The sequence below is a fragment of the Ipomoea nil genome, unplaced genomic scaffold (assembly GCF_001879475.1).
Source record: "Ipomoea nil cultivar Tokyo-kokei standard unplaced genomic scaffold, Asagao_1.1 scaffold1034, whole genome shotgun sequence".
Lineage (NCBI taxonomy): Eukaryota > Viridiplantae > Streptophyta > Magnoliopsida > Solanales > Convolvulaceae > Ipomoea > Ipomoea nil.
The window spans coordinates 950,568-968,001 of NW_017617462.1; the positions used below are offsets into that span (position 1 = coordinate 950,568).

At 43.8% G+C, this 17,434-nt stretch overlaps 3 protein-coding genes across 3 annotated transcripts; 1 reads left to right on the top strand and 2 right to left on the bottom strand.

Moving 5' to 3' along the window:
- Positions 1-13,297: 13,297 nt before the first annotated feature.
- LOC109180738 lies at positions 13,298-14,245 on the bottom strand. Its single transcript, XM_019330447.1, has one exon. It carries the CDS (start codon positions 14,243-14,245, stop codon positions 13,298-13,300), a length of 948 nt encoding a protein of 315 aa, XP_019185992.1.
- LOC109180740 lies at positions 14,242-15,240 on the bottom strand. Its single transcript, XM_019330449.1, has one exon. It carries the CDS (start codon positions 15,238-15,240, stop codon positions 14,242-14,244), a length of 999 nt encoding a protein of 332 aa, XP_019185994.1.
- LOC109180741 (protein ROOT PRIMORDIUM DEFECTIVE 1-like) lies at positions 15,239-17,222 on the top strand. The gene is made up of 2 exons (XM_019330450.1): positions 15,239-15,361; positions 16,503-17,222. The coding sequence occupies exons 1-2, from the start codon at positions 15,239-15,241 to the stop codon at positions 17,220-17,222; spliced, it is 843 nt and encodes a 280-aa protein (XP_019185995.1).
- The last annotated feature ends 212 nt before the right edge of the window (positions 17,223-17,434 follow it).

Genomic DNA, 17,434 nt, shown 5'->3' on the forward strand with positions numbered 1-17,434 from the left:
CACAACTCCATGAAATCACGTCACGGCCACCACGAGGACCGCTGCAATACCTTGGTGACTAGCGTCCCATACCACTAATCGTGCAATCCAGGTAGAGCCACACACGCACCACCACTCACACGAAATAAGCAACGGATTGAAAAAGAGGTATGAAACATACTCAATCAAGAGACAGGTCACCACCCATCGACAACAACGACGCTAGCATTAAGATAATAACTAGCAAGCTCAACAACGATCAAACTCAAGATAGTTCCGAGGAACACACAAGACACCACACGGTTCAACGAAACACAATGTTGAACACTTAGCACGATACACAACACCAAAGATCCTACATGGATACCTACCATAAAGCTCTAGACCTACGAAACATCAAGAAGACGCTCAAATAGTTCCACAAAAGAACAACGGGAGGCCAAAAGATCAAAGACCAAGACAAACAAATCACAGGGAACAAATCCCGATCTAACACCACCGTGTACCCCGCGGGTGGACCCACGGGTAGTGCCCCACCCGTGGTCCCGCCCGCGGGTACACTACGCACAAGGCACATGTTCCCCGCGGGTAGGCCGGCGGGTGGTGCCCCGCTCGCCGTTCCGCCCGCGGGTACATCCCTGCACAACAACAAATCCTTTCGGGGATTTTCTTCTCCAAACACAAATTCAAGTCCAAAACATGCCAAATCTCACCAAGCACAACAAAATGACTTGAACCAAGGAAGATGCCAAGCAATGGCACAAAGGAAATCTAAACACAAGCTCTAGATATGCAATATCACAAGATAAATGCATAAACTCTCACATTTCATATCAAAACACAAGTAGAAGCCAAGAAATCATATATAGGTAAGCAAAATAGGTTTTGTAGAGCATGGGTTACCTCTTGAAGACCAAAAGACTCTTCTTACACCACAACAAGCTCTCCACTAAGCTCACTAGCCAAACCCACTTCAAGATCAAACCAAAAGATCATAAAGATCCAACCTTTAAGAAAAAGACAACCAAGATGGAACCAAAAAGACTAGACAAGCTTAGATCTTACCCTTCTAGATGCCAAAATAGAGGAAAGATTGAATCTTGGAAGCAAAACTTGGAATCTTGACAAAGGCTTCTTTTGGCTTGAAGAACAAGCTACTCTTGTTTTCTAGAGAGAAGGTAGAGATATTTTCTAGGAAATGTAAGGGAATGAAGTGAAGAAGTCTTCTAGGTTTCGGTTACAAAACTAGCTCTTGGTGAAAAGACAAGGATACCCTTACTAACTCTTAGAAAGTGTAAGGAACAAGGGAACTCCTCTCAAAGCACAAGGTACAACACCACTTAAAGATTGACTAGTCAAATACTAGTCCTTGAGTATCAAAAATCAGGATTTTAGGAATCAATTCCTCAAAAGAAATAGAATTAATTACTCAATTAATTCATGGTTTGGAGTGTGGATTTTTGGGGTGTCACATCCTCTCCCCCTTCAAAGAAGTTTCGTCCCCGAAACTTGGGTACAACGAATTAAAAACGAAAGGTAACAAGGAAACAAAATTGTGACAAGAAGTTTCAAGAATATCCCTTTTGGTCAAAAACTCCAAAAGTTCTCACAAGGTTCTAAGGCAAAGAAAAAGACATTACGATTTCAAGGATTGGCAAGAGGTCAACAAACGGATAGATTGGCATCAAGAACTCTAACCTCAACACAACAACCAACTTCTAGACAACAACCAAGAACTAAACAACCAACCCAAACACCAACTAACACACTAGCTAAACAACAAGGCAACAAACAAAGCAAGCAAGCACACAAAGCACACAACAACCAAACACCAAGCTACAAAGGCTAAGAAACAACAGAGAAAGAAACGAACGGGGTTACCACAACACCACTAGAACTCTTCACTCTCTGACTCTTCAGCCTCTTCAGACTCTTCAGCCTCTTCAGACTCTTCTTCTTCGGCTTCAACTCTGTGACTAGAACTAGCTTCAAACCGATCAAGCCTCTGATGCACTGCGGCAAACTGCGACCTCACAAACGCAAAACCCTCGGTGATCAAACTGTTCTGCTAACGAAGCAAAGAGGCGACATCCTGTCCTCTCTTGGTGTGAACTTCTTCCCTTCTACGGCGTTCCTCACCGTCTGATTCACTTACTTCAACTTCAGCGGTCTCCGGTGCTCCTTCTTCTTCTTCCTGATCTGTTTCCTCCTCAACTTCTTCGTCACCACCCAAACTCTGAACTGCAAGGCTCAACTTCCTGGCATGAATCCCAAGCTCAGCAGTTAACTCTGCTCTCTCAACAGGTGCTTTCCTAGCAACCTCTTCAAGCGTGATGTACTCACCACTATCCAACTGAAAAAGATTACAACTCCGGAGATTGGCGGTATCCAACACCATCTTTCCCACAACCTTCGAGGGACAACCATCCACACTAACACCTTTCTTAACCAAGATCCAACTTAGCACTATTCCATGCGGCAAACTCTTCCGGTTGTGATCCCGGCAAAACACCATGTGTTGCATCAACAAAGCAGGCAGATTGAACTTAACCATATTCTTCAAACAGAAAGCAAAGGTACACTCCAACTTACCCAACAAACTGCTCTTGTTGTTATTAGGCAACAAACAATCTGACACCAACATAACCAAGATCCTTTGTTCCGCAGACAACCACTTCCTTTCCGGCCTCGAAGCTTGAGTGAAACCACTCGTACGGCCAAACAGATAACTCAAATAGTCACGGTACCCCATGGTATCCGTACTAATCCAAGAATGACCACTGTACTGTGCCACTCCGGTAGCAGACAAACTCAACAACTGAGCTAACCTCTTCTTAGACAACACAACCTTCACACCTCTCACCTTAGAGGTGATCTCAAGCCTTTCACCTTCCTTCGTCACAACCATGTGACGGTAAAACTCCTTCACCAAACTCGGGTAAGTCTCGGCCCTTATGGCGAGAAAACCATCCAACAAACCTTGAAACTTAAGCAAATCCAACAAGGAACTTGAAAAAGATTCCGGATCAAAAGCTTTACCTTCAAGCACAAGGTAGTGGGCATCCACCCATTCCGCTTTTCTAGCCAAGCTTGACCTTCTAGGCATGGTGAAAGATGATCCAAAGCTCAACAAACAAAGCCCACAACTTCTTCTTCTTCTACCACACTCTCGCGGCTCTCTCTCTCCCTCTCGCTGCTCTCTCTCTCTCTCTCTCTCGAGCTCTCTCTCTCTCGCGGCTGCTCGGCGGCATGACACACAGCAGGACGGCGGCGGCAACGGGACGGCGAAGCTCCGGCGGCGGCGAACGGCGACGGGCAGGTGGCGCTGGGTGACGGGGTGGGGTGGCTTCGGGTAGCTCACGGGTAGGGAGAAGGAAAAAGATGAAGAGAATTTGGGGAAAGAAATTAGGGATTTGGGTGAGATTGGGGAAAAAGATGATTAAATTTGGGGATTTTGAACAAAGTGGGAATTTAAGGTTTAGGTGGAATTAAAATTGGTTAGGTTTCAAGAAAGATAATTGGCTTAAGTGGTTTAGAGGTTGGGTAGAAAAGAAATAGGCTAAGGTCCAAAACTCAAAGGCTACAAAGAAACATTAGGCTCAACTTTTAGGCTACACAAGGAAAGATTTTGGTAGGGATTGGCTATTTTCCAAATAAAAGAATACTTGGAAAATTTAGGAAAAAGCTCAAGGAATTGTTGTAAGAACAACCAAATCCAAAGGTGAAAGAATTGGGCTAAGCACAAGATAACTCAAGGATAGATGGCTACCACAAAACAAGATGCCAACTAAAGAAAACACTTAGCAAGAAAAGAGTCTACACTAAGCATCCAACGAAAAACAAGCCAAGGAAAACAAACCAAGGATTGCCACACAAAGACAACTACGAAACACAAGATAACACCCAAGGCAACAAAGAACACAAAGGACACTGCGAAACACAAGATAGCACCGAAGGCAACAAAGAACACAAAGCTCTCGGGGACACAAGGATAGGCTCAAAACAAGGGTTACCTGCTAGCCCCTCCTCCACCAGACCCTCCGACTCCACCTGCGAACGCGCCATCACAAAAACTCTCCCCGGCGGCCTAGCTCCAACAGCTCCACGACTCGAACTCACTCCTGATGCTCCTCCGACTCCCGGGGATGGCGGCAACACTCTCTGACCGACAAGCTGATGACACTCCGCAACTCTATGACCAACAACCCCACAGCGAAAACACTTATACGCCTGGCCAAAGCAAACTTGGCCCGGATGCGCCTTCCCACACTTGCGACAACCAACCGACTTAGCTTGAACTGAAGGCTCCATCCTAACTGGTCCTTGAGAAGAAGATGACACAACTCTAGCCGGAAGACTCGGTCGAGGCTTCTTGAAAGCAAAAGAACCACCACTCTCAACTCTCTTCCTAGCCAACTCAAGTGAACTCTTCTGAAGCTGCTGAACACGAAACAGATCCGCGGCACACAGATACGCATCCTTGAGGGAACTGGGTCTACTCACCGTCAACGCTTTTCGTGCCTCATAATTCAGACCGGCAACGAAACGCTCAACCTTGGCAAGCTCTGTAGGCACCAACACCCTCGCGAAGCGCGCCAACTCTAGGAACTTCTTGTGGTACTCCACCACAGATCAGCTTCTTGGCAGAAGTAGAACGTTGCCAGTTCTACTCTCCTCTCTTCGGGACAACCCACCACGGTAAAGATCTTATCAAACACCCGTAGCCACTCTTCAAGGACTACAGGGTCTTCTTCACCAGCAAAGGAAGGCGGCCGATGCCCGGACACAAGGCGACCCACATCACGGTGCCCAACTGGAGGCGGAGGCGGAGGCGGCGCAGCTTGATTGTTGTTCAACAGAGCTTCACTGAGAGACTGCATCGTCTGCGTCAGCTGATGAAGATTCTGGGCGAGCTGCTCGTTGGTCGGGGTCTCTGGGGAGCGGGCGCGAGGACAAGGAGGCATCGCACTTCTGCTACAACAACAAGGTTACCACAAAAAGCAAGCAAGCAAGGTAGAAAACAACACACATCTCACCGCGCAACCTAGAGTCCTAAGCCTAACACTTAGCTTCTTAAGGTCGCTTAGAGGTCTCAAAACACACTTAAACACTTAGAAAGTCTAGACTCAACTCTTCCTAGGCTCTAAACCAAGGTTCAAACCTAGGCTCTGATACCAACTGTAACACCCCCCAAAACAACAAGACTTAAAACGAGTCTTAACACATGCAGATTAACAACAAACACTAGCACAGCGGAAGATAAAAAGATAACTGGATAAAAGGAATCCAAACGGGGTGTTATGCCACGTATACCACACTAGGTATACGCTACGGCGACAATCTGCAAGTGTAACACTATCCCAAAAACAACAAACTAGAACAATCTAAAGACATTGGCACACAGGCCTCAACAACACTGTCTAAAGATACAGGTGCTAAGCTACCGGCTCTAGACATCACGCTCGACTACGCATCACCTGAAAGATACAAAGATAAACATCGGGGTGACGCCCGGTCAGCGAAAGATGCTGGTAACCCACCAATACCGTTAAGTATCATAAATAGGTAGATACATAATATAAAAACCATTTTCGAAACGGAATACATATATATAAGTCAAAAGCCAAGATCAAAAGACAACACAAGACTAACCACTCACAAGGATAAAACCGGGAACACATCCCAAACCACAAAGGTTAACCACACACAAGGATAAAGACTCACCCCACGGCAACACATGCCAAAACACCACACCACAAGCCTCCGTGACTACACACGTCACGAGAGAAGAGAACTCACCACAACAACGGCTTCACAAGCCCTCGTGACATCACACATCACGAGTTGATATGCCTTCCTTATGCCCTGTTCCAACCTTATGGCTACCCCCAACCTTGTACCTTCGGTGCCAACCATTACCTCCAGAAAGCCCCTGTACAACCAAGTCCAACCTTATTCCTCCGGGACCGTCGTCCCCCACCTATAACCACCAACGAAAACCCACCAATTCACGGCAACACATGCTCGGATAACACAATGTTATCCCCCAAACACGTGGACTCAGCCACAACTCCATGAAATCACGTCACGGCCACCACGAGGACCGCTGCAATACCTTGGTGACTAGCGTCCCATACCACTAATCGTGCAATCCAGGTAGAGCCACACACGCACCACCATCACACGAAATAAGCAACGGATTGCAAAAGAGGTATGAAACATACTCAATCAAGAGACAGGTCACCACCCATCGACAACAACGACGCTAGCATTAAGATAATAACTAGCAAGCTCAACAACGAGGAAACTCAAGATAGTTCCGAGGAACACACAAGACACCACATGGTTCAACGAAACACAATGTTGAACACTTAGCACGATAACAACACCAAAGATCCTACATGGATACCTACCATAAAGCTCTAGACCTACGAAACATTAAGAAGACGCTCAAATAGTTCCACAAAAGAACAACGGGAGGCCAAAAGATCAAAGACCAAGACAAACAAATCACGGGGAACAAATCCCGATCTAACACCACCGTGTACCCTGCGGGTGGACCCACGGGTAGTGCCCCACCCGTGGTCCCGCCCGCGGGTACACAACCCACAAGGCACATGTTCCCCGCGGGTAGGCCGGCGGGTGGTGCCCCGCCCGCCGTTCCGCCCGCGGGTACATCCCTGCACAACAACAAATCCCTTCGGGGATTTTCTTCTCCAAACACAAATTCAAGTCCAAAACATGCCAAATCTCACCAAGCACAACAAAATGACTTGAACCAAGGAAGATGCCAAGCAATGGCACAAAGGAAACCTAAACACAAGCTCTAGATATGCAATATCACAAGATAAATGCATAAACTCTCACATTTCATATCAAAACACAAGTAGAAGCCAAGAAATCATATATAGGTAAGCAAAATAGGTTTTGTAGAGCATGAGTTACCTCTTGAAGACCAAAAGACTCTTCTTACACCACAACAAGCTCTCCACTAAGCTCACTAGCCAAACCCACTTCAAGATCAAACCAAAAGATCATAAAGATCCAACCTTTAAGAAAAAGACAACCAAGATGGAACCAAAAAGACTAGACAAGCTTAGATCTTACCCTTCTAGATGCCAAAATAGAGGAAATATTGAATCTTGGAAGCAAAACTTGGAATCTTGACAAAGGCTTCTTTTGGCTTGATGAACAAGCTACTCTTGTTTTCTAGAGAGAAGGTAGAGATATTTTCTAGGAAATGTAAGGGAATGAAATGAAGAAGTCTTCTAGGTTTAGGTTACAAAACTAGCTGTTGGTGAAAAGACAAGGATACCCTTACTAACTCTTAGAAAGTGTAAGGAACAAGGGAACTCCTCTCAAAGCACAAGGTACAACACCACTTAAAGATTGACTAGTCAAATACTAGTCCTTGAGTATCAAAAATCAGGATTTTAGGAATCAATTCCTCAAAAGAAATAGAATTAATTACTCAATTAATTCATAGTTTGGAGTGTGGATTTTTGGGGTGTCACAGCCTCGCCACTGGCCTCCATTACCACTACGCGACACCTGGCCAGAACCACGTTGACCGTCGCCACGCCAACTCTGACTGAAACCTCCACGTCTACCACCACCTCGACGAGCGACATAGGAAACCGGATCCTAGAGAGCACCACCAGCCACCAACTCATTTGCCATCAAGAACTCCTGCGCAGTGAGGAAGTCCGCCAACTCCTCCAAGGTCGCCGGCGTCACACGGGTGGAGAGAGAAGCCGTGAGCGACCTGTACTCTGGACGCAAACCTCGTAGAACATATAAGTTCTGTTCGTCGTCTGAAACTGGCATTCCAGCAACCACTAAATCCTCAATAAGCAGCCTCGCCTTCCCCAAATAATCTGCTAGAGAGGCGTCACCTTGCCGGAGGGATTGCAGCTGACCGAGCAAATTCCAACGCCCTCGCCCGTGAAGAAGAAGCCAAAGCCATTTCGATAGCAACCCAGACCTCCATGGATGAACGCCTACCAACTGCTAAATGCATCACCTCCTCCGAGAGAGAGGAGATGAGAATTGACAAGATTGCTTGGTTCTGTTGAATCCACAAGCTATAAGCAGGATTAACGGCAGCGTGAGCACCGGACGAGGTTTCTCCCACGGGCAACGGCAACGACGGCGGCGGGCACGGGATCGAACCATGGACATAACCCAACAGATTCTGACCACGAAGAAACGGGACTAACTGAGTCTGCCAAAATAAAAAGTTGTGGTTCGTAAGCTTGATGCTCACAAAGTGGTGGGCAGTTGAAAAGGAATTAGGTAGGGAAGGAACAGCCATGTCGGAGACAGTCAGCTCAGAAGAGATACCGGCAGAATTGTCGTTGGCCATGTGAGAAAACCTAGCGACTGATAGCAGATTAGGATTGTATATTCAATCATCAGAATGTACAGGATTACATATCAAGAGTATATACAGAATACAGAGATATAAGCATACTAATACTGTAACACAATAAGAGTCCTAACAGTAACAGAATTTTATCCATCCTCGTCTAGACTTAAAACCATCATACCATCAAGATAGGTGAGTCAGGAAAATGTCACATACAATTAACTTGATTAAAGACTAATTTTTTCAGTAATAACTCAACATGAGTTAGTGTTTGACCCTAACTTTTGTTGATAGTCATGGCATATGCGAGCATCAACGTGAACTGTTTTCGTTAGAACTTGAAGGGAAATCTCGTATCAGAATGGTGAAAAACATTTCAATTTAAGATTTTACTTTTATTAATAGTATAGATATAGATTGGTGTAAATAATAATTAATAAATTATTATTTCCTTATAAAATTACATAAAATTTTAAATGTATTTTCTCATTTATTACGCAGAATTTGTTTCCGTTATTCTCACAATTATAATGATTTAATTATTCTCAGAATTTGATAACCATTTTCCATTTTTAAGTACATATTAACTTTAATTTGTGATAAAAATTCATTAGATATTAGTTAATTTTCATATAAAATTTTGTTACCAATTAAGCATTATTAATTTTTTTACCAATTAATTAATATTCATATTAATTTGGGCGGGAATGTTAAAAGATGGGGATTTTACTTTTATTAATAGTATAAATTGGTGTAAATAATAATTAATAAATTATTATTTCTTTATAAATTTATGCAGAATTTCAAATGAATTTTCTCATTTGTTACGCATAATTTGTATCCATTATTTTCACAATTATAATAATTTAATTATTCTCGGAATTTGGTAATCATTTTCCATTTTTATGTACATATTGACTTTAATTTGTGGTAACAATTCATTATATATTAGTTAATTTTCATATAAAATTTTGTTACTAATTAAGCTTTACTAATTTTTTACTAATTAATCAAATATCATATTAATTTGGACTGGAATATTGTAAAGGAAGATTTTACTTTTATTAAAGTCATTTCACTAAGGAAATTAAAACTAATTAAAGTAAATCTAATCATGCTATATTTATTTGTAACTGTATATTAATTTCATTTTGAAATTATTGGTTCACATATTTGAATTATTTATTTTTTATTTAGTTATTATCACTGTAAACATAAATGATATTGTAATAATTAAATTATGATATTTATCAAATTGTATTTTTTTAAATATAAAATTTTCTCATTTTTAGGGATTGAAAAATATTTTTAAAGTACTTTTTTATTAGTAAATATTTTTATTTTAAAAATACTTTCCAGCAAACCCAAACACTCCATTAATCTCTTATAAAAAACTAAAAATAAAAGTAATTTCATTAAGAAAATTAAAACTAATTAAAGTAAATCTAATCATACTATATTTATTTGTAACTGTATATTAATTTCATTTTGAAATCATTGTGGTTCACATCTTTGAATTATTTATTTTTTTCTTTAACTATTATAAACAAAAATTATGATATTTATCAAATTGTATTTAAAAAAAAAAACATAACATTTACACATGTTATGAGGGGTTAAAAAATATTTTAAAATTATTTTTTATTAGTATGTATTTTTATTTTAAAATATTTTCCAGCAATCCAAACACTCCCTTAGCCTCCCATAAAAAACTGATAAAGAAAAGTCATTTCATTAAGTAAATTAAAACTAATTAAAGTAAATCTAATCATGCTACTCGGGTTGGACTTTCATTTGGAAGATTGTGACTTTGAGCCTCAGTGGAGGCGTTATTGATTCTTTTTTTTTTTTTTGAAACAAACCAAACCAGATTTCATTAACAGAATAAATCGGCAATACAATCAGGTGGGCTGACATCCCACGACACAGAGCCAGACGAAGAACCAGTTGCCCGAGCCAATCTATGAGCCACATGATTCGCTGATCTCCGGACATGACGGACTGTAACGTCCCCTATGTCCTTAGCAATCGTACGACATTGCTTTACAATCGAACCTAAGTAAGACAAATCTACCATACGGGAATTGAAAGCATTACAAAAAACTAAACAATCTGACTCGATAATAACTTTATTATGGTGAAGACCGAATAACCATCTGAGAGCATTAAGCACCGCGAGCGCCTCAGCCTGGAGCGGATCGTGAGTGTGGTTAATACACCCGCTTCTTGCCGCGACGAACTCCCCAGCATGGTCACGAAGTACTGCGCCGTAGCCTGCCCCGTCCTGGAAGACAGCCGCATCTACATTGCACTTGAGAAAGGTGGTTGGCAGTGGGGTCCAAGAAGGAACCAGAATCCTGCTATCTGCATTAGTAGTGCGGGTTGCATATGTCTCCTGCCAAACTTGCTGAGTGTTAACAACCTGCTTATTTAACTCCATCATCGATGGAGCTTCTTGACGCCACACTATTGCATTGCGTGCTTTCCATAACGTCCATACAACAGCTGACAGCTTGCACGCATGTACTGCATCTTGCTGCCCTATAATGTTTTCCATCATAGTTGGGAAATTCTGGCCCTGTACCGCGACATTTGTACCCCATAGGTGCGTAGCATAGACGCATTCGCCGAAGATGTGCTCAGTTGTTTCGAAGGGGAAACCGCAGAACGGGCAACCGCCCCCGATCCAAACCCTCTTCGATTTCAAGTTTTCGCGGACAGGCAACACATTACGAGCGCACCGCCAAAGCAGATTTTTCACTTTCGGGGGCACCGGGAGCGACCATAAACGATTCCACGAGTGAAAGCCAAACTGAGATCCCGAGCCCTCTAGCTGACCCGTGAGCATATGGTAGCCCTGCTTCACCGTGTAACAGCCTCGTGCATCGCCGATCCAACGCCAAGAATCCTTGTATTCTTTGCATACGGGAGTCGCGAGAATTCTGTGTACATCCTCTACTTGGAAAAGATCGTGTAACACCCCTTCATCCCATTCACCTAGTTCATTCATCAACCCGTGAACTTTCGCCTCATTGAGCTCCTCGACGCAAGGCGTAAGCAAGCCTGTGTCGGGTGAACTAGCAAGCCAATTCCAGCCCCAAATCAGTGTGTCCATACCATCCCCGATTCTCCGTGCCAAACCTCGTCTCAAAACCACCTGTCCAGCCACAATGCCGCGCCAAAAATAACTTGGGTTCGTGCCTACGGATGCTTCCATAAAGTCACCTGTTGGAAAATATTTGGCTTTAAGCAGCCTGCTTACTAAAGATTCGGGTTGGGTTAAAATACGCCAACCCTGTTTAGCTAACAGAGCCAGATTAAAATCGCGAATGCGTTTGAAGCCCAGCCCACCCTTCGCTTTCGATTCGCACAAACGACTCCAACTGAGCCAATGTATCCCCCGACTGTTAGCACTACCACCCCCCCACCAAAATCGATTAAATAATTTCTCAATCGTGTCGCAGACACGAACTGGCAAAAGAAAGGTCGACATGGTGAATATGGGGAGGGCCTGAGCTATACTTTTCAGTAAGATTTCTTTACCTACTCTCGACAGGAGCTTGTGTTGCCATAAACCGATTCTCTCCCGAATTTTGTCCTCAATGTACCGAAAGGTGGCAATTTTGTTGCGACCCAGCACCGAGGGTAGTCCCAAGTACCTCCCTAAATCACGAGCTTCCTGGACTCCAAAGATGTCACAAACTAATTGTCGCATACCGGTCGCAGTGTTGGTGCTGAACACGACATTGGATTTTTCAAAGTTGACTAATTGCCCCGAAGCCGCACAATATCCATCCAAATAGTCCTTGATTTTAGTAGCTTCACGTTGGTTTGCCCTAAAAAATAGCAAACTGTCGTCAGCAAAGAACAGATGGGTGACCTCAGGAGCACCCCGAGCCACCCTCACCCCATGAATATCACCACTAGCTTCTGCCTGTTGTAAGAGTACAGACAACGCTTCAGCACACAAAATAAATAAGTAAGGGGATAAAGGATCGCCTTGGCGAATGCCCCGAGTGGGACAGACAGATCCCGCTGTCTCGCCATTGACAAGGATATTGTAAGTGACCGTAGAGACACAAAGCATCAATAATCTCACCCACTGACTCGAAAATCCCATAGCCCGCATGATCCCTTCCAAAAATCCCCACTCCATGCGATCATACGCCTTAGCCATGTCTAGCTTCAGCGCCACCCACCCCAAATTACCACTGACTTTTCGACGCAAATAATGCCCTACTTCCCCGGCTATTATAATGTTATCTGTCAACAGCCTCACGGGTACAAAGGCACTCTGGGATTGTGAGATAACCTGCCCCAGAAGGTCTTTGAGTCTGTTAGCCAGCATCTTGGCCAAGACTTTATACACAACATTGCAGAGTGCGATCGGTCTTAAGTCAGCTACCTTTTCAGGTACTTTCTTTTTGGGCAACAACACTATATTAGACACATTTAGATCCCTGGGAACATTGTAGTCAGCAACACACTTCAGAACGAACATGGACAGATCATGGCCTAAAATTGGCCAAAAGTGCTGATAGAATGCCGGGGACATACCATCAGGACTTGGAGCCTTCTCCGGAGCCATGGAAAAAAGGGCCTCTTTCACGTCCGCAGACGTAAATGGCCGTAAGAGAGAGATATTCATCTCATCAGTGACACAACAACGCATGCGGGGGAATAGCGTTGTGTCGCTAGAGCCCGCACAAAAAATAGCACTATAGTACCTTAGTATTTCGGAATGCATAGCGTTGTCCTCATGCCAAACCCCGTCCTGATCCATTAACCGCTGTAGATAGTTACGTTTTTTACGTGCCGACGCCGATTTGTGAAAATACTTCGTGTTGGAGTCCCCAAGCTTAAGCCATAGCTGCTTGGATCTTTGGAGCCAAAAAATCTCCTCCTGTCTCAATAAGACTTCAAGTGCTGCCCCGGTTTCTAGGAACTCCTTCACTCCTGCGGATCCCTATCCTCTTTCAGAACAGCCAGTCTGTTTCGATGGATTTTGATCCTATTGCCGAACTGGCTTGAATGCTCCCTGCCCCATCGCTGAAGCTGTTGGCCGCAAAGCTCTATTCGGTGCTGAAACTCCATACCACGAGACTGCCCCCACGCCGCCTCAACTACCATTGCACAACCTTCCTCCAACAACCACGCAGACTCGAATTTAAAAGACCTTCGTGCATGCCGTATTGGACGCTGTTCCATGTCCACGAGAATAGCACTATGGTCAGATTGTGATGTGTAAACCTTACGAACCTCTGTATCCTCGTGTAACTCCAACCACTCCACCGTAGCCACCGCCCTATCGAGCCTTTCCTCCACCCACGCCTCAGTACCATGTCCCTTCGACCATGTGAATTGACCTCCTGACATTCCCATATCAACCAAATTACATTCATTCAACGCATCATTAAAGCCATCCATGAGGGCCTCCGGATGCGAATGAGTACCCCGTTTCTCGGAAAGACACGTTATGTCGTTGAAATCCCCTACAACGACCCAAGGGAGTGATGATCGGCCCTTGAGTTGCCGTAGGGATTCCCAGGTGATATGCCTCCGAGACCTGTCGGGTTCCCCATAGAATCCGGTCAACCTCCACATCGGCTTACCTGGTTGCTTGACCTCTATGTCAATATGATTCACTGAGTAACTGAGAAATGAAGCCGCCTCAGCATCTCTCCAGAACATTGCTAAACCTCCTCCCCTGCCCACACAGTCAACCGAAACTGCCCCTTCAAACCCCAACTTCACTCTTACCTCCTCAATTTTGTCCGCTTTTGCCTTCGTCTCTGTTAAGAAAACGAAGAAGGGTCGCTCCTTGGACGATACGCCCAAGAGTTCTCGAACTGTCCGGGTGCCACCCAAACCCCGGCAGTTCCAACTGAGGATATTCATTGGCCTGGGCGAGCCTGGCACTCCAGACCCGCCGACATTGACATTTTGGTGTTCTCGGACATCATAACATCCTCTCCGGACGTAGTACCATTACTGGCCGCCCCTTCCTCCTCACGACGCCGCTTCAGTTCGCCCTGTAGCCCCACGCTTTCCACTGTTGTGACCAGAGTTAACGGAGAAGGACCCGAAGCTTCAGGAATCGGTGCCCTCTGTGTTGTGGACTGCAGGATCCATCTCGCTCCTACTTGACGCACCTGACGCCGCGGTCCCGCCCGCATCCAGCTCCCGAACGGGAAATCTTCAGGGGGAATATTCTCTTCATATGCTTTCCGGCAGAACTTATCAATGTGGCCCAGTAACCCACAGCAAAACCAAAAGGCATTCAGCCGCTCATACCGGAAGTTTATCCACTGGGATGATCCGTCCTTGCGCAACAGTTTCATCCGGCGTTTCAGAGGTGTATCTATCGGTAGCCGGACTCTTATGCAAAGGAAGCTTTTCCACGAACCCCCAAAATTAACGGGGTCAATTGCGATGAAGGAGCCTACGTAATCCCCGATCTGAGCCAGGAAATCCGATGAGGCAAAAAGAGTGGGCAAGCCGTGAATTTGATCCCAGAAATCGATAGCCTCCAATTTGGTATCCTCTGGCCTGGTCCCCGCCGGCACCCGATCGCAAACAAAGATCTGATTCTCGTATGACCAAGGGCCGTCATCGAGAACCCTCTGCAAATCCTTAGAGTGAGGGAAGTGGAACAGAAACAATTCATCCGTCAGTGCCTCCGCGTGAACACCCATAACAGGTCTCCATACGGATGCCATGACCTGGAGCATATGATCGAATTTGATCGGACGCTCTGTAAGGAAACGCCCAACCAAGCAATGAAAATCCGACGACGCCCCGGACGGTGTAGGATCAGGAGCCAAGAGCCCGGATATCTCCTCCTCGGCGATTGAGAGGACAGCACAGCGTGCTTCAATTTGCTGAATATCCATGATTGGACAAGGGAGTAGAATCAGAAAACAAAATAACACTGAGAAAATCATCTTCGACATCGAAATAAATAAAGCCCCTAGACGACTAGGGAGATACTCTCCTAATCACGATAGGAGAGAGGTCCACGTACGGCGGTTCCGATCAAGGCCACGATCGGCGATCACGATCTAGAACTGCGAAGGATGCGGAGCATTTTTTTATATGCATTTCAACACTATTTTGTAAGAGTTAACATGCCATATATCTTTGTTGAGAGAGTAAAATTCTATTATCACATTTAACAGTTTCAATACCAAGGAAATAACCAGGTTCACCAAGATCTCTAATTTTGAAGGTACTAGATAGTTTAGATAGTAAACAATTCACAAGGTTCTGATCGCGTTATTGATTCTTTGTGTTTCAGTAGGTTGAGAAAGTATATGAACAGATACTACATTGTAATAGAGCCAGTAGCATTCAAAAAAAAAGTAAATCTAATCATGCTATATTTATTTGTAGCTGTATATTAATTTCATTTTGAAATCATTGGTTCACATATTTGAATTTTTTAAAATTATTATAATTTATAAACAGAAATGATATTGTACTAATTAATTTATGATATTTATAAAATTGTATTTTTAAAAAAAATATAAGATTTACACATGTTATGAGGGGTTAAAAATATTTTTTATTAGTAAGTATTTTTTTTTTATAAATAATTTCCAACTACTCAAACACTCCCTTGGTCTCCCATAAAAAATTGATAAAGAAAAATCATATGATTAAAGGAATTAAATCTAATTAAAGTAGCCAAGACCTTGTGGTCTAATGGCACTCGAATTGGATTCCCATATGGGAGCTTGTGAGTTTGAGCCTTAGTGGAGGCGTTATTGGCTCTTGTTAATAGCATTCAAAAAAAAAAAGTAAATGTAATCATGCTATATATATTAATTTCATTTTGAAATCAATTGTTCACATATTTGAATTATTTATTTTTTTTCTTTAATTATTATAAACATAAATGATATTGTAGTAATTAATTTATGATATTTATCAAATTATATTTTTTAAAAGAGTTAATTCCAGCAATGGTCCCCTGAGTATGATGATTTTCTAGATTTAGTCCTAGACTTCTAATTTGGACAATTTAACCATCCGTCTATTAAATTTTTTCCAATTGAGGTCCTTCCGTCAATTGTTGGTTAAGTCAGCGTCAATTTCAGGGGCAAATTGGTACTTTTACTTACTAAGTGTATTGACGGAAGGTACTTTTACTTAGTTTCCTCAGGATGCGACCTCCTGCTCCTCCATCGCCGCCGCAACTGTCCATCTCCGCTGCAAAACCACCTCAGCCGAGTATGTAGCATCGAGAGCCAGAGACATAACCTTCGAGAAACTCATGGAGAAGTACAAAAACCTCTTCAGAGTCATCGCCATCCAAAACCTCATCCTTGCTAGACGCTCCAATCTGCCTTCCGTCTCCATGGATTTCCTCAATCGCCTCTCTCAGAGGCTCCACCTCAACCGCAGCGCCACCGCCTTCCTCCGCAGGTATCCTCACATCTTCCACATATTATACCACACCGCCAAGTCTCAACCGTACTGTGCGCTCACTGAAACCGCACTGGAAATCGCCCGATTAGAGGCACAAGCTATCAATGCCTCACTTCCCCTTGTGGTGGAGCGACTGGTCCGAGTTTTATCAATGTCACTCAGTAAAACGGTGCCGCTTCGAGCTATTTTCAAGGTCTGGAAAGAGCTAGGGCTACCGGATGATTTCGAGAGCTCTATAATAGCAAAGAATTCTCATCTTTTTGCACTTGATGATGGGAATGAACCTAACGCTCACGTATTGAAACTTGTAACTGAAGTGCCAAAGGATAGCCTTTTTGCTGCTGTTGAAAATTGGAGGATCAAGGAGTGTTGTGGAGAGGATTGCAGTGTTGATAGGACTGAAATTTTCTATAATTTTAAGCATGCATTCCGACAATACGCTTAAATGGAAATGGATCCAGCAATTGAGCTCTCTCTACCGCCCAACGATCTTCCGGGAGAATAACATTCCTCTTCATCGTCTTTGTCCCTACCAAACTCGGGCTCGGCATTCTCATAATTTTGTCTCAAGTTCCGCCCACGAAGCGGCAGCAGGGGTTGCAGCTCCGTCGACTCCATTTTTCTCGAATTTGCGGCACTAGTGGTGGTGGCGGTGGT

Excerpts from the sequence above, each read along its gene's own strand:
- LOC109180738 (XM_019330447.1), bottom strand. The coding sequence starts at position 14,245 with ATGAATATCCTCAGTTGGAACTGCCGGGGTTTGGGTGGCACCCGGACA.
- LOC109180741 (XM_019330450.1), top strand. The coding sequence starts at position 15,239 with ATGATTGGACAAGGGAGTAGAATCAGAAAACAAAATAACACTGAGAAA. Across the intron at positions 15,362-16,502 it reads CTAATCACGATAGGAGAGAG|TTTCCTCAGGATGCGACCTC; the intron begins GTCCACGTACGG and ends ACTTTTACTTAG.
- LOC109180740 (XM_019330449.1), bottom strand. The coding sequence starts at position 15,240 with ATGGATATTCAGCAAATTGAAGCACGCTGTGCTGTCCTCTCAATCGCC.